This window comes from Danio rerio, chromosome 7, assembly GCF_052040795.2.
Source record: "Danio rerio strain M-AB ecotype USA chromosome 7, GRCz13ab, whole genome shotgun sequence".
In the NCBI taxonomy this organism is placed as follows: Eukaryota; Metazoa; Chordata; class Actinopteri; order Cypriniformes; family Danionidae; genus Danio; species Danio rerio.
In genome coordinates, this window is record NC_141027.1 from 71,206,025 (window position 1) to 71,233,112 (window position 27,088).

The 27,088-nt window shown below is 35.8% G+C and overlaps 2 protein-coding genes across 6 annotated transcripts in view; both read right to left on the minus strand.

Moving 5' to 3' along the window:
* Positions 1-5,513: 5,513 nt before the first annotated feature.
* On the minus strand, positions 5,514-12,966 carry sinhcafl (SIN3-HDAC complex associated factor, like). Of its 2 annotated transcripts, none has more exon segments than NM_198825.4 (6): positions 5,514-7,210; positions 7,304-7,454; positions 9,067-9,145; positions 9,236-9,335; positions 11,453-11,591; positions 12,882-12,966. In NM_198825.4, coding segments are annotated over 5 exon segments (615 nt in total). In that variant the 5' UTR covers positions 11,581-11,591; positions 12,882-12,966; the 3' UTR covers positions 5,514-7,053.
* Positions 12,967-17,723: 4,757 nt separating this feature from the next.
* The window catches only part of dennd5a (DENN/MADD domain containing 5A), a 118,894-nt gene continuing 109,529 nt past the window's right edge, over positions 17,724-27,088 (minus strand). For all 4 annotated transcript variants that reach the window (XM_087262148.1, XM_087262146.1, XM_087262147.1 and 1 more), the window contains 4 exons: positions 26,111-26,193; positions 23,542-23,665; positions 21,976-22,144; positions 17,724-18,946 (listed from right to left, as the gene is read on the minus strand). In XM_087262148.1, the coding sequence (XP_087118274.1) occupies positions 18,763-18,946; positions 21,976-22,144; positions 23,542-23,665; positions 26,111-26,193 (560 nt within the window). In that variant the 3' untranslated portion in view covers positions 17,724-18,762. The remainder of the gene's footprint in view (positions 18,947-21,975; positions 22,145-23,541; positions 23,666-26,110; positions 26,194-27,088) is intronic.

Sequence of the window (27,088 nt, forward strand, 5' to 3'; positions counted from 1 at the left end):
TTCCTGCGGACTATGATCACCCCACTGTGAACAAAGAGGATATGACACGGAGATGGAGATACAGGAATCGACTCATAACCGTCCTGTGGAACCGCTGGAGAAAGGACTATCTGTTAGACCTGAAATCTGCACATTCGTGCCGCATACAGAAACCTACTGAGCTGAAAGTTGGGGACATTGTTCTCATTGGAGAAGCTAACATGCCAAGACAATCTTGGAAGTTAGGAAAAATTGAACTTTTGTTTCCAGGGCGAGATGGTAAAGTTCGAGCATGTGCTGTTCGCACATCTGCAGGGACTGTTTTGAGAAGACCAATTCAATTGCTATATGCATTAGAGATTGAGTAGATGAACAGTTGTTCATGGGGGGGAGGATGTTATGACTTAAATTGATATACTGTATATGCAAGAGTGATTAATTAATGCTCCATTTATCGTTTAATTGTCATAAAGTGAATTTATTTACCTTTTCATTTATATATGCTGTTTTGCTTTAAGAACAGTTTTCCTATGATGCTTAGCGCTACTGAAAGCGCGCCTGTAACCATTGGCAACTGACTCAGTTGAGAGAGTGTGTGTGTTCGGAGTTTCGCTCCTGCTTCAGTATACAAAAAACTTCAGTAAACAGTTCATTTTCGTTGAAAACAAAGTTTTCCAGTCGTCATTATTGCTGCTAGATGAAAAGACAGAACAACGTGCTCCTCTCGAAATTAGTTTATGAATAAACTTCACTTGACGCACCGTCTTTTAATAGACTGAATGTCACCGATAAGAAAATAGATGTCGACTGTATAAAAAAACTATCACTAAATGGAACGAATGAAAAATGGAAGGAAGGACTGAACTAATGAAGGAAGGAAGGGCCAAATTAATAAAGTAAGGATTCAAGGAAGGACTGAACAAACTAAGAAAGGAACGAACGAATGAACAAAGGACCTAATGAAGGGAGAAACAAAAATAAGAATGAGCAAACAAATGAAGGGAGGAATGAAGGACAAACAAATTAAAGAATGAAGGAAGGACAGAACGAACAAACAAATGGAAGAAAGTTGGAAGAAACAAACGAATATAGGAAGATTACTAAATGCACTAAAGAATGTTCTGTTTACACATCACTGCACAAATTGCATGTAAATGCAAAACGACTTTTTATGGCGTAATACTCACTTACTACTCTTGAGTACTTTTAAAATGCCTACTTTTTATTCATACTTTGAGTAATTTACAACAAATACTTTTACTTTTTTAGTAATGGTACTTTTATTTAAGTATGATTTTTCAGTACTCTTTCCACCACTGCTTCTCGCACACAAAGATTTAGTGTAAAAAATGAGTTCACAGAGAAATTGTTAGAAAATGTCAAGTTTAGGAACAAATTTAACTTTATTTTTCACTTTATTAGGTACACCTTACTAGCACTTGGTTGAACCCCCTTTTCTGAACTGCCTTAATCCTTTGTAGCATAGATTTAATAAGGTACTGGAAATATTCCTCAGAAATTCTGGTCCATATTGACATGATAACATCAAGCAATTGCTGAAGATTTGTCAGCTGCACATCTATGCTGCGAATCTCCCGTTACACCACATCTCAAAGGTTCTCTATTGGATTGAGATCTGGTGATTGTGGAGGCCATTTAATTGCAGTAAACTCATTGTCATGTTCAAGAAACCAGTCTGAGATGTTAAGTGAGCGGGAATAAATCTGCTTTGTACTTTTTTAGTCACTTTTATTCAGGCTTATTTATTCATTTATTTCCCTTTAGCATAGTCCCTTTATTCACCAGAGGTCACCACAACGGAATGAACCGTCAACTATTCCAACATATGTTTTACACAACAGATGCCCTTCCAGCTGCAACCCAGCACTGAGAAACATCCATACACACTCATTCACACACAAACACACACTACAGCCAATTTACTTTATTTAATTCACCTGTAGCACGTCTTTGGGCTGTGGGGGAAACCGGAGCATCTGGGGGAAACCCATACGAACATGTGGAGAACATGCAAACTCCACACATAAATGCCAACTGACCCAGCCAGGACTCAAACCAGCAATCTTCTTGCAAACCATTGAGCCACTGTGTCGCCCTATTTATTTATATATTAATTTACTTTATGGAAATTAATCATAAATTTCTTTTCAGGTTTCTTTTATGAGCAGAAAGGCATTTGTTTAAAATAGAAATACTTTTGTATTACAAATGGCTTTAAAAAGATAGTTCACCTAAAAATTTAATTCTGTCATCATTAACCTGCCTCCACTTTTTCCCTGTTTCTTTAAAGATAAATCTTGGAAACCAGTATTAATTTCCATGTTGTTTGTTTTCCGATGTCAATGCTTGAGTGTCCAACATTATTTTGTGTTCACTAGAAAATTAAATATAATTTTTTAAAAAAGCCCGCTTTAGTACTGCCAGAATTAGTAAGTAAAAATACAGATGGACTATTCCTTTATTTTATAAAAGTAGTTTTATCAATTAACAAACATTATCTGGCTGTAACATTCACAAGACACAAACAACGTGGTGTAATAAATGCTGGTTTATCATCAAGATGTGACGTCACCATAAGGGAAATCTCGTGGTGAGACCTCTGAAAAAAAAAATCAAAACACCATGTGTCATGGGTTAGTATTTTTGGGAACTGAGACTTAAACTGCTCAGAAAAATAAAAGGGAACACTTAAACAACACAAAGTGACTTCAAATGTTCTTTTGAGCAGTATATGATCAGAAAATAAATGCATTAGCTTTCCATAGATGTTACGGTTTTGTTACAGGACAGTATTTGGCCGCGATATTGTTATTTGAAAATATTGAGGGTTCAAAAAAAATATATATATATATATTGAGAAGATCTATTTAAAAGTGGTCCAAATTAAGTTCTTATCAATAAATATCACTAATAAAAAATTAAGTTTTTATGTAACTACGGTGGAAACCCTACTGAAAAAAAAAAACGCTTAAACCAGACTAAGATGGTTAGCCAGTCTGATGTTTGAGAGGTTTTCTAGGCTGGTTTACAGACATTTCCAGCTTCGTCTTAGCTGGTCAGGCTGGGAGATGACCAGCTAAAACCAGTTTGTCTAGACTAGCCAGGCTGGCAGACCAGCCAAAACCAGCTATGTCCAGCTTAAACAAGGCTGGTCAAGCTGGTTTTAGCTTGTCATTTCCCAGCCTGACCAAAATGAGGCTGGAAATGTCTAAACAGGGAGCAAATATATACATTTGCGATCACGGGTAAGTTTTCAGTGAATCCAATTTATCTATTTATTTAAAATTATTCCAAATTTATTAGGACGTATTTTAGTTTTCAGTGTTTGAGTAATATTTAATATGTCCGTACATACAGTAACCTCTAATTATTTCAAACAATGCGTCCAACTGTACTTTAATTTTAGGTTATATGTAAATATAAACACCTATTTTACATGAAAAGTGTCCCGTGACCACGATATCCATCGCTGCTCTGGATCTGCTGGTGTGTTGAATGATTCTTTAAAGATTGCTTGGCGCGATTAATGGTATAAACCATTATAGGGGTGGTCAAATTTATAAATGTATTATCTATTTCATTAATATTATTATTATTATTTAAGATACAGATCAGGGAAAACTACTTATTACTATAAAAGGGCTGACCCCCCATTCATCTTGTTTTGATGTCCTCCAGAGGAATCAAGCGCTAATTAAGGGGTACAACACCTCCACACCCTAACTTGCACCCTTTTAATATATGTTTTGATTAACCGTTGTTGAATATTCTTCGGTGTGCTTTATGAACGTTTTGCGCCATCTAGCGACCATAAAGTATAATACATAATGTTTTTGTATCAATTATTTTAATTATTAACAATATTACTTAAGATACAGATCAGGGATAAATTCTCTCATGTTAAATGGCTATTCTTTCTGTGACGTGCTTTCTGAACATTTGGCAATTCATCTATTTATTTAAAATTATTCCAAATTTATTAGGACGTATTTTAGTGTTCAGTGTTTGAGTGATATTTAATATGTTCTGATATACAGTAACCTCTGATTATTTCAAAGGTCACTGTAGCTCAAACAATGCGTCCAACTGTACTTTAATTTTAGGTTATATGTAAATATAAACACCTATTTTACAAGAAAAGTATCTCGTGACTACTTACGATATTCATCACTACGGAACCCCTGGTGTGTTGAATGATTCTTTAAAGATTGCTTGGCGCGATAAATGGTATAAACCATTATAGGGGTGGTCAAATTTATAAATATATTATCTATTATTTTCATTAATATTATTATCATTTAAGATACAGATCAGGGAAAACTATTTACCCCCCATTCATCTTGTTTTGATGTCCTCCAGAGGAATCAAGCGCTAATTAAGGGGTACAACACCTCCAAACCCTAACTTGCACCCTTTTAATATATGTTTTGATTAACCGTTGTTGAATATTCTTTGGTGTGCTTTATGAACATTTTGCGACCATAAAGTATAATACATAATGTTTTTGTATCAATTATTTTAATTATTAATAATATTATTTAAGATACAGATCAGGGATAAATTCTCTCATGTTAAATGGCTATTCTTTCTGTGACGTGCTTTCTGAACATTTGGCGCCATCTAACGTCCACAAAGTAAAATTCATAATACTCAGGTAGGCTGTATGTTTACATGATGCTCAATGTCTTAAAAAAATTCTGACCCTACCATCCAAATGTTGCAGCAGAAATCGAGACTCACAAGACCAGGCAACGTTTTTCCAATCTTCTATTGTCCAATTTTGGTGAGCCTTATCTGACAGGAGTGCCACCCGATGTGGTCTTCTGCTGCTGTAGCCCATCCGCCTCAAGGCTGGATGCATTCAGAGATGTTCTTCTGCATACCTCGGTTGTAACGAGTGGTTATTCGAGTTACTGTTGCCTTTCTATCAGCTTGAACCAGCCTGGCCATTCTCCTCTGACCTCTGGCATCAACAAGGCATTTGCGCTTATAGAACTGGTCTGGCACCAACAACCATGTCACATTCAAAGTCACTTTAATCCCCTTTCTTCCCCATTCTGATGCTCGGTTTGAACTGCAGCAGATCGTCTTCACCATTACTACATGCATAAATGCATTGAGTTTCTGCCATCTGAATGGCTGATTAGAAATTTGCGCTAACGAGCAGTTGGACAGGTGTACCTAATAAAGTGGCCGGTTAGGGAATTTTTGTATTATCTATTATTTTAATTACGAGTGTTATTATATAAGATACAGATCAGTAAAAAAAACTCTCACTATTGAAGCGCTGACCCCCCATACATCTTGTTTTGACATCTTTCAGTGGGGCATCAAGCATTAGGGGGGTCAATCTCTCCAAACCCCTCTGTAATTTGCACCCTGCTAGCATGTGATGTGCTTTCTAAACGTTTCATGAGCTTTCTATGATTTTCTTTCTGTTGTCCACAAAGTATAATTCATATATTTACAGTCAAACATTAGACAAGACCAAAAAAATAAGACAAGACAAACAATTCTTTTAAAAAATTTTATGAAAATACCAACGTGAGGAAAATTGCGATACAAAATTTGATCAATGGTAATATTAAAAAAAAAAGAAACGTATAAAAAAAGAAAGTGCACAAAAACTTCTTTACAGCATTAATAGTACAGACAGCTTTGAATAAATAGCATAAGTTAAAAATGACAAATTAACGCAATGAAATGACCAGCTAAATCTCTGGTAAGGCACGCCGACAGAGCATGTGCCGTTATTAATAGTTAAAAAAACATTTTCCCTGAAATTTCATCGACATCTTGTATTTGCCCCCATGCATTTTAACAACAAGAGCGTTGAGTCGACAGTAAAGCGGACTCAAAGTATTGCTGGTGAATAAAAACAAACATTCATTCAAATAATACACTGAAAAACAAACAAAAATGTTAACCTTCTAATCCAATTAAACTCCACAGTCCTGCCAAACACCATTTTTTTTTTGCTTCTTTAAACAAAAGGCTATTTTGTCATATAAAACATATCAATCCAAAGACAAAAGAACACATAAAAGGCTGCAGTCAATACATCAAGGCTGAAAGACTGTACAATTTCATCTTGGATTATACCTTTAGTGTACATATTAAAAACACAAAATTAAAAATGCGGTAAAAAACACAGTGTAAAGCCTGGTCGGAAATTCAGTATTGTCTGCTATTACGCAATATTATAACACTCATCCAACAACAAAAGAAAACACAAACACCACCAACAGTCAGAAAACTGATCATGCCAACAAATACATTATGCATGCTTTCATAAGCTATTGTGTATAATGATAACCGTTTAAATACTCTGAGATAATGTAGCTTTGCATCTTGGTTATTTTTAAAGATTTACAGACCCGTAACCGTTTCTTTTAAACATCGAGAAACATCTTTTTTGCCAAACCAGAAAGAGGAGATTTCGTAAGCATATGTCCATATTACAGACCCAAAGCTGAGGTGAATTCACATTGTGAATATTGTGCCCAAGTCAAACAATTCATATTGGTAAATGTATGCGTGTGTGATGATGATAGACAACAGTTCAATCAGACTGCAAAACGGAGTAAAATATTGTATTTGCTTTAAAAGTACACCCATCTCATTAATGCCTTGGCTATAATGTTAGATACAGCACTTTTTTTTTTACACATCATTCATCTGTAACCCGTGAAACTAAATGCCAAATAGAAGTCTTTTGGTGCACTGGTATGGAAAATAAGATTATATTTACAGAAACACTGGTAACTCCAAAAACAAAATGGAAAAAAATATATATTTTACAGTAATGATAAAAAAGGATTACATTAAATTGTCCTAACTGAGACCTATAAATATGTCCTAATGCCCAAATTATTCTCCTTTTTTCCATTATATAAAAAAAAGATACAAAAATTGTACAAAAGTTCATAAAAAAATACAAAAAGCAAGGGTGGTGGGGGGGGACTGAACTCATACACAAGTCATCTAACATAGGGGAGATATCGGAGTCTACCACTGGAGACAAAAAAGCTATGAGGGCCTCAACGAGACGGATCACCAGGCCTCCTTCAGATCCTCTGGAAGCGTCTGAGAGACTGAGGAGGTTGGCAGAGCGGGGCGCTTTTTGTTACAGCAGGGCTTGAAGAGACGAGGATCGATGATCACCTCACCGAAACGGCCCTTGTAGACGATCCCACAGCACACCTTTTGCCTGGAAAGCAAAGACTGGGTTATTCATCAGCTCAACCGTTAGCATGTCTCCTGATATGAATTAGTAAACGGAGGAAGTGGGGGGGGGGCATACCTCTTCCAGTAGGACAGGTCGAGGAATGAGAAGCCAGATGGCGTTGGACGTCTCTGTTTGGTCTCAATGTCTGAGCCGTCATCAGATTGATTACTGTGACTGGGAGACTGAGAGGGAGACATACTGGATGTGGTGCTGTGGGCATCGGAATCTGGAAGCATACCACATGAAACATTTTAATATGATATATGAAGTTTTTTTTTTTTTGGGCTCTTAAAGAGGCTTTTTAAGACATACAAATTTGCAAATTCATCTCTTGTTTTTATGCGAACATATTTATACATATATAGACCATTCTGACCACATATACACACACACACATACATACATATACACACACACACACACACATATATATATATATATATATATATATATATATATATATATATATATATATATATATATATATATATATATATATATATATATATATATATATATATATATATATATATATAAGTAAAATATACACACATTACACTAATTTCATGTCATTTTAAACATTTATATTTTGATGCAGTCCTTCATAGCTCAACCCAGAATATGGGGTCATACATTAATTAGGATGTATCCTAATATGTTCTGTTGTGGACCTAAATCATCCATGTTATCAACAATTTAAACATTTTACTGATTAATAATCATATCTTATCAATATATAATATTTAAAATCAAGAATTTCTGAATATGAATTTCAGTAAAAGGCAACAAGCTTGTAGGAACCAATAAAACAATGTACAGTAATTGTCCCTATTCAATGTTTTTTTTTTTTTTCAGGAATTGTGATGATTTAAGAACTTACACTTTAATAAAATGAATAAAAATCAAAGACTTTGACAAAAATTAAAAAACATCATGATGCATTCGGAGCGCAAAATAATATACTTTATGATTTAAGATTAAGATTTTAACCCTCAGTTTTGCAGACACTCAATATAAAATTGCATGTTTGACCAGACTTAATTGAAAAAAAAAAAAAAAAAAAAACTTGCAACGATACATCTTAAAATATAACATTGCCATTAATTTGTCTCAAGACGCACACAAATTGTGAGTTTATCTTAGTCACTTTAATACAAGATGCTTAAATACCATAAATTTAACCCTAGTCTTGACTTGCACTAAAATATTGACAGAATATCACTGTATTATCTGCTTACAAGCATGGTCTGTGAAACCAGGCATAAAACTTTTACTTTTAATTTGATATAACTAAATATAAGACTCTTTACACACCCTGAATAGCCTGAAATACTCAGGTGAAATTAAAAAGGGCAAAATGTGTAACCTTTTGATTTCAGAAATATTAATTTCTACAATCTCATTCGTACATTTTAGCACGATTTACTCATCCCCAAATAAAGGGTAGGTTTATTAGTGGGATTCGGGGACATCCCTGCTTTTAAAGAAATAAATAAAAACTATGTTTTAAAACTAATAAAATTGTATGAAATCAAACAAATTAGCAACTTTTTCTGACAATATATAAAAATAGCACCGTTTCATGATGAGATTGGGCTGAAAATTAATTATCCGCATTTGTACAATGTGAATCATGACTCAAATAACACACATAAAAACTGAACGTCTAAAGATAACTCTCAAAGAACAGAAAATATGAACGCATACAAATGAGATTACCATAAATTCCACGAAATGTAAACATAGTTTCAAGGTGCCAGGAGATTAAGTGCTCAAAAATCAAAAATAAAACTGGGACTCACTTTGTCTTTTGAATTTATGAAGCTTTTTCAGCTTACTTTTCTTCTTTCCATCAATGTTTTTCACTTTCTTGGGTTTGGTCAGCTTGAAGCCAGGTCCTGCTCTTGCATCTACCACCTTTGAGGAAGGGAAAAATACTTCGGTAAATATAACCAAATGTCTAGAATACAACAGATGACTCCAGGGGAATAAAGAAAAGTCACTTACATGGTTCCAGTTCTTCTTTGATCCATGCGGTAACTTCTTCCAGCGTTTTACCAGGAGCACACAAGCATTGCAGATGTCTCCGACTCGATCCTCTGACAGACTGAGAGCAAAACAAATCAGAAGGTGATAATTAATATTAAACAAGCTAATTTTTTCAGTCATGCAATAAAAATATCACCATCCAAAAAACAAAAGCAGTTTTAAAACCCTATTGATCAACACGGGGAATAAAAAGGTTAAAGTTATTAATCCTCCTGAATTATTGGCCCCCTGTATATTTTCCCCCCAATTCTGGTTTAACGAAAAGATTTCTCATCACATTTCTAAGCATAATAGGTTTTTAATAACTTAATAATTTTTATCTTTGCCACGATGGCATTAATATAATACAATAATATTTTATTGGTAATTTTTTTCAAGATACCAGTATTCAGCTTAAAGTGACATTTAAAGGCTTAACTAGGTTAATTAGGTGTGTTAGGCAAATCAATAAACTTTCTCTATACCACAGGGGTTAGAAAATTATCTTTAGACGTAGGCTCACACACAACAACAAAACATAAACACAAAAAACTATTTTAAAAAAATCCTATTAAAAAAATAAAATTGCATTGGGAATAAATGCCTTCTAATACTTTTTTGCTAAAGAGATTTTATACAATCTACCAGACAGAAGTGTTTTGTTACAGCAGGGCTTGAAGAGACGAGGATCGATGATCACTTCACCGAAACGGTCCTTTTAGACGATCGCTACATTTACTGACCGTGAAAATGTATTTTTGCTTTTAACAGAGAGGGAGTTAAACCAGGCTACAACGTTAAAAGGACAGATTCAATAAGTGATTTATATAGAGCGGGGTGAATTTGTCTGAAATCAAAATTGAACATCTTAACTTGATTCCGATTAATGAACGATTATTTAATTTTTTTGCCCTCATAGTTCACTGACAAGTTTTATATGGCATCTAAAGGCATCTCTGGCGCAGCTTTCAACCATCGTGAAGTGCAAAGCAAGGCTCAAGAATGAGTCCATCATCCTAGTTGACCTGAGATCAGATGTGGCTGCAGAAGTAGAAATCAGCAACAGCCTTTAACAGAGCAGGGTCACATGACATGTAGGCAAATTAATAGAAAAAATTTTTTTTTATCGATTATTGGTTTCGAATGTCGATTTCGATTAATCGCCCAGTCCAAGATTTATTATATGACAATCAAAATGTCCATCTCAATATCAAAACTCATCATTATTATCATTGTAGCAGTGGTTTGTTCTGTAGACAATCGAAAGGAAATATTGCTTAAGAGGGCTAATAATATTAACCTTAAAATGTTTTTATTATTATTTAAAACTACTTTTATTCTAGCCGAATTAAAATAAAAATATTATAGGAAATACTGTGAAAATCCTTGCATTGTTAAATATCATTTGGGAAATATTGGGAAAAAAAGGAAAAATATTCACAGGACGGTGAATAATTTTGACTTATACTGTATATTAAATGCGTTTCCATTAATTTAAATATAGTTAATTGATTGCATTCTCGATTTTTTTTTCATAAACAGTGTATACAATTTATACATACATTAACAAATAGGCAGATCATCTTTAACAATGAATAAAAAGAACTTCAAAAAACAAACAAAAAAAAGAGAATAAAAACAGCTAAACACAGGGGGTTTATAAAAAAATACATATTGAACAGACACAATTTTACTCATTAAACTGGGAAAGAACAGCAGACAGTTGACGTTTTAAGAGCCTTTTGAGACAATTGAATTAGTAAAAGGTATTGTTTAAATACCTTCAAAAAAAATAATAATAAACATAGGTCTGGAGTTAGAGAATTTTTACTAATGAATTGGAAATTTAGCAAGCAGCAAAATTAAGTTCACCACATGCAACCGTTTACTTTTAGGTTGTTTATATTCAGTACAGCCCAATACTACATCTTTATATCCAATACAAAGTGCATTGACTATAAATTTTACTTAGAATAAAATTCAAGTCATTTTTCCTATTTTTTTTTTTTTGTGAATGGACATTACCAAAACAGATGAACAACTGTTTCAAAACAGTCATCACAAAAGGAACCGTTGGAGGAGATTTTTCAATCTCGGTTTCTTTCATTAGACCTGCTTCCAAATGACGAAAGACATTCCACCGGCATTCCTTGAGGAATGTTTGGGATACGTGCAGCGTCAGGGGAAGACACTTACCCGAAGCAGAGTCTGAAGTTCTCCTCATATCTGCTGCTGTCAGTGAACCGAGAACTTGACGACTTGGTTTTGCAGATACAGCAGCCGTCGTTACTGCGGTAAATCTTGGATTTGTGAAATCCGAACATCTTTAGGGCCTCTGGAAGTGAATGAAGAGCGGCGTTAACAACAAAGGTCTCCTGCTCGGTTTGCGCGGGGGAGCTAGAGGGGGGCGGTCACGGGAATTCATCTTTAGCTCTTGATAATTGATAATGCATTAATGTCTACTAGAAGCTACGCACAAAAATAATTAAATAAATAAATGCAGAATCGCAGACGCGCGTCTGGGAGAAAAGAGTGTTTGCTTTGACTGTCGCGTCTGCCCCGGTGACCTACATTTGATGTTTGACGAAAGCCTTTCGCTGTAGCCACCTTTCATTAAAATTGATGCATAATCTTAGATAATAGACAAACATAATAATAAACATGTGCGTATTTTAATTGGCTAATTTTAAATATAACACGAATATTAAATTATTTTGTAGCGCAAACTTAAACACTAATAGTCTAAGAATAATTTCAGGTGCAAATGTAAAAGAGAAACTCTTTTGTCCTTTTAGGATCTGATTTTGTAAGGATTTCCGTTTTGTTGCATTCGCTCCCAAGTATGGGAAGTCGCTCTTTGGGAATGTTGACATGGGTGATGCTGCCGACCCAACAGACGCGGTTGTAAAAGCGAAAGTGGAATTAAATAGGCGCCTATTCAGCGTTTTAGTCGCCGAGAAACCAAAAGCAAGCACAAAGCACCAACAATGTGGCTGATAATGTTTCAAATGTATCCTCACACACGGTGTGTATGCAAAACACAGCGCGTAATATACATCAATGCAAACGCTCACATCAAACATTACGCGAGCCAATCTCCGACTCATCCACAAAACACTTCACACTTTTCAAAATAATAAATGAGAGAAAGGCGTCTAACATGGCATATAGTTGATTCTGAGTGCATTTCCATTCGCTCGCGTGTGTTATATTTACATTTACCGAATCCACAAGATACGCAGTGATCTGTCGCAAATTAACATTCACACGCGTGCTTAAATTAAATTCTAACGAAGCTGTTTCTACACTACACACAAATTATATTTGAGTTAAAATGCTGTTTGGGTAGTCGCGACTCGTTTCTGTGAACTTTCGCATAGAGAGAGAGGGAGAGAGCGCCAAAACGAACGTCCCATTAACAATAACAGCTAGCCCGTTAGCACGCGACCATGCCACGCTCCACATCCACGCGCGCCAAGCCCCATTGTTGATGCAAAAAACCCAGCAGCAAGCCCGCTAACATCGCACACAAAACACGCTACACACCCCGAAGCTGACAGTACGCACAATTAGGACAAAATGCAGCATTCGTGCTGTTAGTTCGCAACAATAACAAAGGACTTACCGTCAGAAACTTTGAATCCCGTCCGTTTTAGTCGTCTCTACTGCGCATGCCTTACTACGGCCACACACACATACACAGATGAATGGTGGAGGCGGGGCTTCGGTACAAACATTGAGTAAAGGGGTTTGCCGGAGGAAGACCATATAAGGAGCGTAGACGCCAAGTTTAAATATTAATTCAACCAATCACTGCGCTTCACACTCTTGCCATTTAAGAATGTTGCATCCGGGGAAGTACAGACCGGGCAGGCGCGTCGCGCACGTATTGTTCTTGTTGTGACTTGAATGTGTGTGAATGGACTCGTATTACCATAATACTGGCGCTCGAATGGACGAAAGATGGGACTTTTGTGTTATATTCGCGTATATTGTATGATATTGGATTACCCAAACGGCTAAGAAGAGATATAATGTTCGTGGTAATGTTGGTAAACGCAGTTTGCAGTGTAAATCCTGTACATAGCTTTTTTAATAAGTGCTATATGGATGTTATCAGTCAATGCCCTCGAATATTTATTTAATAACATGGCTATTCTATTACTAATAAATATATTAAAACTATTAAAAATCCTTCATCTTCAAAGATTTAGAAAATAGTTTTATATTGAAATGTAAGTTTGTAACCATAATTGTGAACTTATGTATACATACATACATACATACATACATACATACATATATGTATATATATATATATATATATATATATATGCAAATATTCAATTTTAAACATTAAAATAAATGTAGCTGATCGTAACGTGACAAAATATTGTTAAAACGTCACAATTTTAACAATTAACAATGAGAAATACATTTATTCTTTGCAAGTTAATAAATGTGAATTGTAATGTGATCATTGTTAGCTCACATTAGCTCAATTCCAGCAATTAACGTAATAAAAATAACTTGACTTAACTTTAAAAAAATTTTTTTTAATGTATTTATGCATTAATTCATTATTAGAATTAGTTCACGTTAAAAATAATGTACCCAAGTAGAGTTATCAAACTTGCTATTGTCAAACTACTAATTTTTAAATGCAGGTCATGATTTTGCCAACTACGATGCCATCCTGGAACAACATCTATGTTAATCCTGGAACATCATTTTTGTTCGGAAATGTAGTCCATACCTTTTCCTTACCCCTAAACCCAACCATAACTGCAAATTATTACCCAAATCAGAGGGGAATAATCAACACAGTCTCACAGCAAGTCGTAACTTTTTAATTTAGTGGCTAATTTGTATAAATTTGTACTATCTAATTCATACAATTTAGTACGATTTGCTCATCCCCCAATGGCGGTTGGTTTTAGGGTGGGGTTAGGTGCCACGCCTCCTTTTTAAAATCGTACAATTTCGTATGATTGAACTCGTACGAATCAGCCACTAAACTGGCAAAACGTAAAATACTTACGTTTTCTCATGAGATCAGGCTGGAATAATAGATAACATCATTTAGAAGTGCGTAAACCTAACCGTAAGCCTAAACTTAACATAAACATATCACTTACATCTGATTGGCTGATTGGAATGTGGTTCCAGGATTAACATAGATGTTAATCCAGGAACATGTCCTACTTTGTGAAGTCAGGTTGGCGCTTTTAATTGTCACTCTCGCTCAAAATCACCGCAAGACTGAAGCCTCATATTGAATTGTCACCTTTAATACATTTTATACACTGTACACAGCTGTTCAATATTTAACACTACATTACACGGCTTTGTCTATAAACGTATCAAGAGATAAAACACAAGGAGGGGAAAATATAATAACAACTCCCAGAATGCTCATGCCAACAGGAACCAGAACAGTCATGAAATTGGCACATGAATATCAGCCTTTAATGTGCTTCTCCCATTAGATCCTACAAACGACGCTGCGCTCTCAAACAGGCGAATGATATATTTCATCAATGTTCGATAACGTTTTGGGGAACTGTAAATATTGCATAGCGGAAACAGAGGGGCTGCTGGGATCTTCAACTGCGGGGAGGGGGAAAAGGCAGCAACGTAATTTAGTCCAGATCTAATATCACAGTAGGGGATATTTTGAAAGAATAAGGTGAACATTGAACGCTATCCTTTTTTAGTTTGTCTTCAAATATCTATCATGTAAAAAAATAATGAGAAAGTTTACTCTTTTGCTGTTTGGAATGCAAAAGGAGATGTTTATACACAATTCCAAGCTGCTCGATTACCATTAAACGAAGTGAAAAGGACAATGAAGGAAGCTTTTTGTCACCGTTCACTTTCATTGTAGACAGAGGGATTGGAATGAGATTGGGGTGAGTAAATGATGACAGACTTATACACTCGCAGTCAAATCTTTATAACGTGTATGTTTTTCAATCGATTAAAGTTTCTTGTGCTCACAATTTTTGTATTTATTTGATCAGAAATACAGTGAAACTAATAATTGTAAAAACATTTCATATTAAATAATGGTTAATTAATACAGCAAGTGTTTATTGCTGTCACTTTGAATTAATTTAATTGCTGAACTATTTTTTTTATTGTATTGTGTAATACTATTTAATATAATAATAAGTAATAATATTGTGTAAGCTAGTTTTGCTTTCAATATTTATAACAAAAATAATTTAATAAAAAAATTTAAAATATCATTTGCATTTTATCTCACAATTTCTTCCAAAGATTTTTTTTTTACTTGCAAATTGTGAGTTTACGCCCAAAACTTGCACTTTTGTCTGAAAATTAAGAATGTGTCTCAATTTTAAAAGTTCAATTTTGACTTATGAACTCTGAGAGGAAAAATTATAAAAGCAAAATGTAGAACTGCAAGATATAGACTCACAATTACAATAAATAGTGAGAATTAGGTGAAAAACTATAAATTAGTAATTGCAAGAAATCATTTAGAAAACTCAGTGGTGAAGAAATTACACATATGTGCGAGTTTAACTTGCAATTGAGTGAAAAAATTCTGAATTGTACATTTATATTATGAAAACAATATCTAAACTATATATTACAATATTAATTTATAATATATAAAAAAATATATATGTAACCCACCGGTCCTACTGTACCCAACCAGGTGTGAACTGTGATCGAACCGGTAATTCATTGCATGGGAGTCGGTTGCTCTAACCATCAGGGCTAAAGACCATGGCCTCTAGCGTCTGTTACTAGAGCCCCTTTTTGAGGTCAGAGGAGTAAGGTTTATCTGCTTAGCACTTTGCTAGCTGGCCTCCCTTACACTCACCCCCCTAAACCTCACTCCCATCCCGGACGAGTCCTCACCTGTAACCCACTAGTCCTACTGCACTAAACCCAGTATGAGCTGGGATTGAACCAGCGATACTTTAAATGGCAGTCGGTTGCTCTAACAAGGAGGCTTAAGACCATGGACTCTAGCGTCTGTTGCTAGAGCAGCTTTTGAGGTCAGAGGAGTGAGGTTTACCTGCATACAGAAGTACTTTGCTAGCTAGCCTCCGTTACACTCACCCCCCTAAACCTCACTCCTATCCCGGAAAAGCCCCCAAGTTTAACAAACTGGTCCTACTGCACTCAACCCGTTGTGAGCTGGGATCGAACCGGCAATTATTTGCATGGGAATCGGTTGCTTTAACAAGGAGGCTAAAGACCCTGGCTCTAGCGCCTGTCACTAGAGCACCTTTACAGGTCAGAGGAGTCATACCTCACAGCTCAGGTCAGCATAGCACTTTGCTAGCTGTTCTCCGTTAAACTCACCCCCCTAAACCTCACTCCCATGCCGGATGAGCCCCCACATGCATGGTCTGAACTGGGATCGAACCGGGGATCCTTTTTAATGGGAGTCGGTTGCTCTAACAAGAAGGATAAAGACCATAGCCTTTAGCGTCTTTCACTAGAGCACCTTTAGAGGTCAGAGGAGTGAGGTTTACCTGCACATAGCTTCCCTAGCTGGCCTCTGTTACATATATAAAATATATAAGCTTATGTTCCATAATAGAAACAGGTTTCCATATATAATACATGTTTCTTGAGCACAGCGTTAGCATACTAGAATAATTTCTAAATGAACGTTAAAAAATTTAAGTTAAAAAAAATTAATAAAAAGTAGAAAACAGTTACTTGAAACTGTAATCACATTATTATATGTGTGAACTACAAATATAATACAGGGTGGGCCATTTATATGGATACACCTTAATAAAATGGGAATGGTTGGTGATATTAACGTCCTGTTTGTGGCACACTAGTATATAGCCCCTTTCACACATACAGACCTTTCCGGAAAATTACCGGCAATTTTCCAGAAAGGTTGTATGTGTGAACAGGTCCTTTTTGAAAATACCGGTAAATTCGTTCTGGCTATTTTCCAGAAAGAGAAGTTGTAACATTACCGGCAATTTGCCGGAATGCTGCGCTGTGTGAATGCAGAAGGAAGATTGCCGTTATAAGCGCGTGCACGTCTAGAACGTGCTGACGTGAGACGTCTGCTTTAACCAATCACAACAGTCAGTCGCATTTACGTCCACGCGGTTTGTGAGAATAAAAGCCTTTGAATATTTTTCCAGACACATTTATCTACTAGAAGTTAGTTAGATCACGTTTATATGTTTTTCTTAATGCCAACTGTGTAAATAATCATCGATGAGATGCTTATGATAAGCCGTTGTTTGTTTACCTTCAAGCTTTGCGTGTGCCTGTGAAACAGCCTGTGAGCGCCAGCACACGCACATATTATGAACATCTCGACATGCGAAAGTGATCCTGCGAAAGTTGTTCACAATATTGATCATCCACAGAGTTTGTAATTTAGTCAAATGTTTACAAATACAAGCGCAGCCGTTTAAAGCTCATTTGTGGTGAATGATGTCAGAATTTACCGGTATTTTGGGATGGATGTGTGAATGCTCTTTTCCGGAAAATTTCCGTAACGTCCTCGCCTGTGTGAACAGCGCTTTTTTGAATATACCGGTAAAGTCGTTCCGGAAATTTTCCAGATATTTACCGGTATCACTGTGTGAAAGGGGCTTATGTGAGGGGGCTTGTTATGTTAAAACCAACCAAGCACACTATTATTTTTTCTTCTGAAATTCCCAATAAGTTTATTAAGGTGTATCCATATAAATGGCCCACCCTGTACATTAAATCATATAATATAATGTAATTTCGCAATATTACTGCTTTTAATGCATTTTTGCTCAAATATTTGTGTCATTGTGAGCGCAAGAGACTTCATAAAAGTAAAAAGAACATAGATAAATGTTAATTATCCCAGTCTTTTGGCTGATAGTGTAATGTTTGAATGCGTCATGTCTCTTTCAACTGATTTGCATTTGAATGGAAATGACCCCAGCCCTTGGCATTGTTACAAAAAAAAAGCAATTTAACCACTTCAACTTACCTTTTTCACTCTCTTTAAGTAAAAATATGAATTCCCCACGTGTTGTACTTATAAAGCATACCTCTACATCATTTGCTGTCAAACTCTGCATTGTGACAGTGTGGATTAGATTAGAGCACAGAGCAAGCAACTCGACACATATCAAAATAACACTGTTCTTCTCTGAAAATATAATAACAGCTTCTCTTATGCCTTTTCCTCTGAAATATAGCCATTGTCAGCAGTCCACAACAACGAAAAATATTGAGCTTTCGGTAAAACGGTAGAGCACACCTGGGGGCTTTTCACCCTTTCCGTGAAAAGGACGAATCAAAATAGAAGACGTTTTTGAATGTCAGTATTAACGCTGTGGATAAAAATGATGACACGTTTGAAAAGGCTCATTGCACTTAATATATGGCAAGCATGACGGTAGCTTTAACGTAAGCCGGGTTTAGTCCTTTTGTTCAGTGTAAAAAAAACAAAACAAAAACAACGTTAGTCCGTGGTCCCGCTGATCGGTTAGTTTTATCTTGAGACGTTGTTATATCCCAATCCCTTTGACGAGAGAAGCTTCCAGAGTGATATTGAACTCCTGCAGAGTCTGTAGTACTCGAATCAGAGAGTTCACCAATGAATGGTCCTTTAAGAGCGCCACGTCCTCGTACATCTGTGCTGTGATTGGACACTCGGCAAGAAGCGCGATCCAATGGTGGAGCAGGTGATCTCTGTAAACACAAACATATAACAGTGTCAACATATGTAGATGCAGTGGTGGAAAGAGTTCGGAAAAGAAAAAGTACCATTACTTGCACATAATGCAAGTAGAGTAATAGTATATGTTGTAAATATTACTCATGAGTAATGAGTAGCCCTTTTGAAAGTACTTCAAGAGTAGTGAGTATTACAATGTGTAAGGTAAATGCGTTTACATGCTACTTGACAAACACCTGTAGGGCACACTCCTTCTGTCTTAATGCACCAGACATGTTGTTAGAAATACTCATGTGCTTTACATGTTTGTTTCTATGTTTGTTTATGTAACCAGGGAATAATTTGTGCTGGAACACGGCAGATTCGGATCCAGCACCTCTAAAATCGGATCTGGCACCTCATTTTACCGATCCCCCTTCTCAACCACCCTTCTCCCCTGTCCGTTGTTCACTTTCATTTTCTTCAGTGACAACCAACATCAAACATCATTTAGAAAATATTTAAAACAGAAAAAAAAATCAGAGGGGGCCAATAATTCTGTATATTCAATATACTGTATACAGTATATACAATAAAGGATTGAATATATACAGTTGAAGTCAGAATTATTAGCCCCCCTTTGCATTCTTTTTCTTCTTTAAATATTTCCCAAATGATGTTTAACAGAGCAAGGAATTTTTCACAGTATGTCTGATAATATTTCTTCTTCTGGAGAAAGTCTTATTTTATTTTGGCTATAATAAAAGCAGTTTTTAATTTTTTAAACACCATTTTAAGGTCAAAATTATTAGCGCCTTTAAGCAATTGTTTTTTTTTGATAGCCTACAGAACAAACCATCGTTATACAATAACATGCCTAATTACCCTAATCTGCCTAGTTAACCTAATTACCCTGGTTAAGCCTTTAAATGTTACTTTAAGCTGTATAGAAGTGTCTTGAAAAATATCTAGTCAAGTATTATTTACTGTCATTATGGCAAAGATAAAATAAATCAGTTATTAGAGATGAGTTATTAAAACTCTTGTTTAGTAATGTGTTGGAAAATTTTTTTCTCTCCGTTAAAACAGAAATTGGGGACAAAATAAACAGGGGGGTTAATAATTCTGACTTAAACTGTAGATATATTATTATAGTTGGGCATAGATTAATATTTAATCTAGATTAATCTCACTGTAATCCTAAAATTAATCTAGATTAAAATGGCTCATTTTAATTCTGCCGAAAGCATTCAAAATATGAATGCTACCCAAATAATTACTAAAAGTAAGTCTTTGAGAATGGGTTTCTCAAGCCAGGTGGCTCATTAGACCAGGGGCTCATCTCCTGTTTCCAAAATGCAACACAAGCTGCTTGAGAAACTGTTCTACTATGATAATTTGTTATGGAAATAAATGATGTTCAATAGGATGTACTTGTGTTTACTAATTGTTTAAATAGCGATTTTTGATTAGTCAGAAGTAAGTGAAAGATCCAGAAGGGCATCCTGCTGATTTGATTCAGAAGGGCACTTTTTTGTCAGACGGCTCACCGGAAGGTATATATACGGCTCCATATAAGTTGGCTCTCTATAAAACAAAAATGATTGGTTTAATTTAATTTAATATTTTCACATGATGAAAAAGCGTCGTTATGGATGTGACATCTCTCCGTTATGGATGTGACGGATGTGAAATTGCCACTTGTGTGACTTTGGTAAATCAAATAGAATAGTTTGAAAACACTGACATATTAATTCTTGAAATTAAAGTTGAAATTTGCACGAAATTGCTCATATATATATATATATCCTCACCAATGTCAAGTGCAAATCTACACCCTTGGATGAACTAAAGTAAACATTCTACGCACACCGATGTGATCGTACGCTTCAGGGAACGGCCAGTGCTGGATTACATCATTGTAATCGTTCATGTCAAAGAGTTAAAATTGTGTTATTATTATTTTTTCTTTCATTATTCAGTATTTATCTGCATACCACTAAAGGAAACCTTCATACCACCAGTGGTACGAGTAACAGTTTAAGAACAGCTGTTCTTGAGCATATTTAAGTTCAAGCTCACTTGGCCAATGTGCTGTACAAAATAAAATATAAAAGGTATAAAAGGGAAAAAAATGTAATTTAACAAATAAAAGCAAAGATACTAACACATTATTTCCATTTAAAAGCACCAGAGAAAAGATGTGTTTTTAGCTTTGATTTCATTCACTCATTCATTCATTTTCTTTTCAGCTTAGTCCCTTTATTATCACCTCGGGGCTAGATTTATGCAAGCTTTGTAATCTAACTATTAAACAAATCAAACATAGGCTGACCAAAAATTGGTTATGAACCCCACTGAACATCTTGAAATGTGCGGTTCTCCTCAGGGACAGAAAGTAGTGGGGCTCTCATTGTTTGTACAAGATCATACAAGGGCTTATTTATTTTTCCTTTATTGTGTAATATAAATGTTTGTGATTTTGAAACAATCTGCAAGTTAGAAAGCCTATAGTAAACAAATCAAAATCCAAAAGCACTTGCCTAAAAGTCACTGTTTGTAGTTTGTATTTCTGTAATGTAATTTAGCTAATAAGCATTGTCAAAATGTCAAATGGCTATAACTTAAATGTTTCTGAAAACCAGGTCAATCTGGCAACGGCTCTAAAACAAGAAAAACAAGAAAAATAGCACAAATTCTTCTCACTGTTTAAATTCTGTTAACATTATAAACTTTAAGCATTTCAATGCATATTATACTGTGTATGACTGTATATGTGACAAATAAAAATTGAATTTTTGAATTATTCATGAATTATTGAGTCCTAAAAAGTAAAAAATTATGAACATGCAACCATGATTAGGTATTTCATAATTTAAAAACATTTAATTAGTCAATGTCCCAGTACTGGGTTGCGGCTAGAAGGGCATCCGCTGCATAAAACGTATGTCGGAATAGTTAGTGGTTCATCCACTGTGGCGAGCCTTGATAAATAAAGGACTGAGCCAAAGGAAAATGAACGAATTAATAATCAGTCAACAGATCAATGTAAACAATGACCAACCTGGCCCCAAGACACACAAGCATCTGAAACTTCCCATCTTTGCCGATGTTTCTGGGTGTGCTGTTGATGGCGCGCATGAAATGGCAGAAATGACGGACCCTCATCTGCCAGTTCTCATCCTGGGTCATCTGACTCCGCTCCGCACTCTCAAAGTAAACCTGCGCCTTTTCTGTTGACAACATTTTAAGGCATCATTTTAAGGCATTCATGCTTTTAGTGCAATTTTTGTTATACATGGTTTCAACTCTTTCATGAACAGCAGAATCAAGGACTTTTTAAAACAACATTTTACTTTATACCCCAGCATATGAAGTGCAATGAAAGTCTTTACTGAACATGTCACTTACACTTAACATTTACATTACAGTATCATTGTAGTGATAAACAGTCATGTTCAAAGAACTTTAATACAATTCAATTCTGGTAATATTTAAATGCGGTCTCAAATATTGATCAAATGTGCATTATGTGTCATAGTTCTAGTGCAAGGTTTAATTTTAGGATTTTTAAATTAAGAATTTCAAAATTTTTTGTTCAGTTTCTGAAAGCAGAGCAGCACAATGGAAATAACACCATAAACTTTAAATTCAAGCACTTTTAGGAAGCTTTGTTTGTTTTAAGTACATTACAGACCTTCAATTCATATGTCTAAAATTCAAGCACTTTCAAGTACTTTTTAAGAAGTGTGGGAACCCTGGTTGTAAAAACTCTTAGTCATTCATCTTTTTAGTAAGATTAAAGTTGTAACATCTTTTAGTTTCAGGTTCAATCTGCAGTTAAACTAAAACATTAAAACTATTAACTATTAACCATTAAAACTAAAACTATTAAACTAAAATATCTGAGAAACTTTCTCAGTGTACTGAGATTTACTCTGATTTCACAAAACTCTGGGAGTACAACATGTATATTTTAGTCAGTCTACAATCTACAATCAATTCCTTTGTTTTCATGCTTGGTTTGTGCTTTGGCATCCTATGTCAACCCTGGGACCTTATATAGACAGGTGTATGCGTTTTTAAATCATGTCCAATCAACTGAATTTACCACAGGTGATCTCCGATTAAGCTGCTGAAACATCCCAAGAATGATCAGTGGAAACAGAATGTACCTGAGCTCAATTTAGAGCTTCATGGCAAAGGCTGTGAACACTTCTGTACATGTGATTTTTCAGGTTTTGTATTTGTAATAAACTTGCAACAATTTCAGAAACTCTTTTTTCACATTGTCATTATGGGGTATCGTGTGTAGAATTTTGAGGAAATAAATGAATTTGATCCATTATGGAATAAGGCTGTAACATAAAAACAAGTGAAGCGCTATGAATGGATGATGGCTGGAGGGGCGTGGTTAAGTTTGTTAGCCACACCCAATACCTCAGACAGACCTAACCTGAGAATATATTTTCAGAATTCAATTAAAGATTAGAAGTGCAATTTGTTTGCTTAATGACATGCACAGATGAATTGATCACCACAAAACTAGCAATGTGAGCTAACATGGGGACGTTAACAAACACTACTGCTAATAAGAAACCGTTTTATGTAATACCACAGTATTCGTTACCTAGAAAGTCCCAAATGAAGACGTTCTTGAACAGTCGCGGTGACTTGAAGCCATGCTGGAACACCTGCTCCAGAGCCCAAACCAAACCATACTCCCCACACAGAAGCAACGTGAGGCTTCCTCTCTGCAGAACCACGAGAAAGAGAAGAGCTGAATTAAGATCGTGTGTAGGGTCGAATCGAGATCGTAAAATATTTTTTCAATTAATCATGCAGCCCTAAACTATAGCATACATTGTATAATCAAAAACTAATACAGTTTAATACCTTGTAAAATAGCATTTCAGACTTTCTAATATTTTTTAAGACCCTGCAGACACCCTGTTATGAACAGAAATGTGATTACAGATAACCCAGGATTGGGTTTATCCAGGGTTTAGGATGACCCAGGGTTAACAATAGCCGCATTTCCACTATCGCGCCTGAAGCGAGCGAGCCAGGGTGAGCCAAGGCTCGTGTTTTCACTGTCAATTCCGGAGCCAAAGCGGGGCTTCCTAGGGGCCAGCGGCCGGCCTTTTCCGGCCCGCTGAATACCTTGGGCCAAAGTGGACCAACTGGGGCTTCGAGGTGAAGTGAAAGGAGAGGCGGACTTTGCCCGAGTCTATTAAAGATGACATGCAGTCATTACACTAGTTTTTTGATCGCACACAATTACATGAGCCAAACAAATAAATAAATAAGAAAAAGAAAACATATAACTGGTAAGTTTAGAATGGGCTATTCCATAAAACACCTTATATGCTTTTTGCTTATGATCTCCCTTATGTTTCCCTTTTAAATGTAAGTCTGTTGCATAAAATAATAAAGTTTTAATTTATAAGTGACTTTGCTGCGTCCTCCTTGATGTTTCAATAACATATAATAATCTTTACACCATATTAAAGACACAGCAGACAGTAAAGGTTGTCGAGAGTTTTTGTCAAGTTTAAAAGGGGTGTTTGTGCGTGATACGTGCGTGTTTAGATGTCTGTATGTGTGTGAGACACGGGCAAAAGAGCAATTGCTTCACAGATCTGCTGATGCCGCCATCGGCTTCTTCCTTTCTTTTTGTTATTTATTTTGGAGATTTGACAAAATATGATTACAACAAAAGACATGAAACTTTACAAAATTTTTGTCCACTTTTGTAGGCTCAAAACAACAGTGTCCTATCTCGATTAAATAGCTTAAGCCAGCGGTGACCAACCCTGTTCCTGGAGATCTACCGTCCTGCAGGATTCAGTTGCAACCCATATCAAACACACCTGCCTGATATTATCAAGTGCTGTTTAGGCCCTAACTAATTGGTTCAGGTGTGTTTGATCAGGGTTGGAGCTAAACTCTCCAGGAAGGTAGATCTCCAGGAACAGGAGCACCCCTGGCCTAAGCTATATTGAAATAATTTAAAGAATTAGAAATATCGGATATAATAAAATCGCATTAAATAAATAAACTAATATAAAACAAGCAAAGCTAATACAATGTATGTATATACAATACACAAGTTAAACCAATTTGAAGCCATATATTACTTTCATTTTGCAAAGACACCAATGAAAAAAAGAATTTAGATATTTTCTAAAAACTAATAAACACCGGAGAAGGTTTAAAATATTATTTATAAAGAATTTAGATACGATGATATTTATCAAATCGTGCGAACAGAGCATTTCTGGGTGAGTAAAAGCAGAAACGACCTTCTTTTCTGTCACCCAGTCCTGCGCAGCGTCGCTTTACAAACGCATCGGGGAAAACTGCAAATACAAAATGTCTCAAACAAGGACATTTATGTTTTTATATGACGTGGTAAAATTTAAAAATGAAATTGTAAATGTAGAGCTTTATTAGTGAAAAGCTGCAGAGCGCAACGAAATATAGGCTATATTTAATTACTTGCTCTTATGTGCTGAAACACTGAACACTTTCCTTTGCTTAAGATCACAGAATAATTTGCAACAGCTTTAAATAAAGGGGAATCACCTAATGTTAAGTGTCATATAGCCTAGGGAAAAAATATGTTTCAGGTCTCTCCGGAGCATTTGGGCTGAATGTTTGACGACGTCTATCGAAACGAGGATGTTATAAAATACATTTCAATGAGTTATCACCGGAACATATTATGGATGGGTGCGCTCACTGCACTGGGTCCCTCCGTTAGTGGCGAGCGATGCACGATGCCAACAGTCGGTCGGTGAGTAAACAAATATAATGAATGGAAACACACAGGCCTGTGCGTATAGACATATAATGTAATTCTGTACAGTAACGTGTCATTTGTTTGTTTCGGTTGTTTTTATGTGAATTGTTTCGTTATAATTTGATGGTGTGCTTTAACTGCCAGATTCCCGCTGAAGTGGGTGGGTTGTGTGACGTTTGATTCAGAGGACGTTCTGGGGGCGGGGTTTGCGTGACGCACTGAGATCTACTAGCCCGATAGTGGAAACGCGACATGATTTCCACCTCACAACTCAACCTCCCAGGCAATTGGCCTGGCCAGGCCCAATAAAAGCCCTGGCTCGCACTGGCCCGATAGTGGAAATGCAGCTAATTTCAAACCCCAAGTGTGTTTTCAGAGAGAAATAACACTTTACCTCTTTCTCCGGCTTATGGAAGTGTTTGACGATCCCGTTAATCGCCTCTCCCACACTTTCCTGGATCTGGCCCGTGTTTAACTCTACAACGAAAAACATCGCTTAAATACCCTCCAGCAATCTGTAGATCTCAAAGTAGGCCTGTCACAATAATCAACATATGGACTAATCGCACAACACATGGACATGACCTTCATCATTTCTGGTGATGCAATATACAGTATATTTCCCATACATAAAAACCAATTCCGGCAACATTTTAGCTCATTACGCAACATCTTAATCTCTATTATAGGTGTCAGTGTCAGTATGGTTAAATACACTATAGTATTTACTATTAATTACTGTAGTATATTTTCATGTGGGTGTCTGATGACAGAAAATAGATCTGGGGTCTGTTCTTCGTGCGTGGATTACACAGTTAGCTGGATTTGGTTATTGACGATTTGACACAATCCATGATCGTTTCGTTCTTCAAGACTGATCCGAGAGTTGTTGTCATAGCAACAGTTCTGGTAGCTCAAACCTGGTCGGGAGCAGGTTCAATTCATATAAACAGGATTAGATCAGGTCAGTTCAAGCAAAAGATAATACTGAAAGTATGTGCCGAATTCTGATACTTTCTTACAGTAGTGATTATGTACACTTGGGAAAATAGTAAATATTTTGAACTATACATAAAGTTAAAAATATATATATTAATAAAACTTATTCTTGCTATATTGCAATCTGCACCCTCAAAATGAAAGTACAAAGACTGCCACCTGGTGGTGCAAAGAGAAAACTTATTGATATGAACTTTTAAGATCGCTTTAGTATAATTTGTGCATGAGAATATAAACAATATGTGACTCTTTTAAAAGCAATAATTCATGTATGCAGTCATAAACAAGCTGTTGTGTAAGAGTGCAGGAAGATCTCTCCAAGAAATTCCGGTGTGATCATGGCTTAAGACAAGGAGACACACTTGCCTGCACA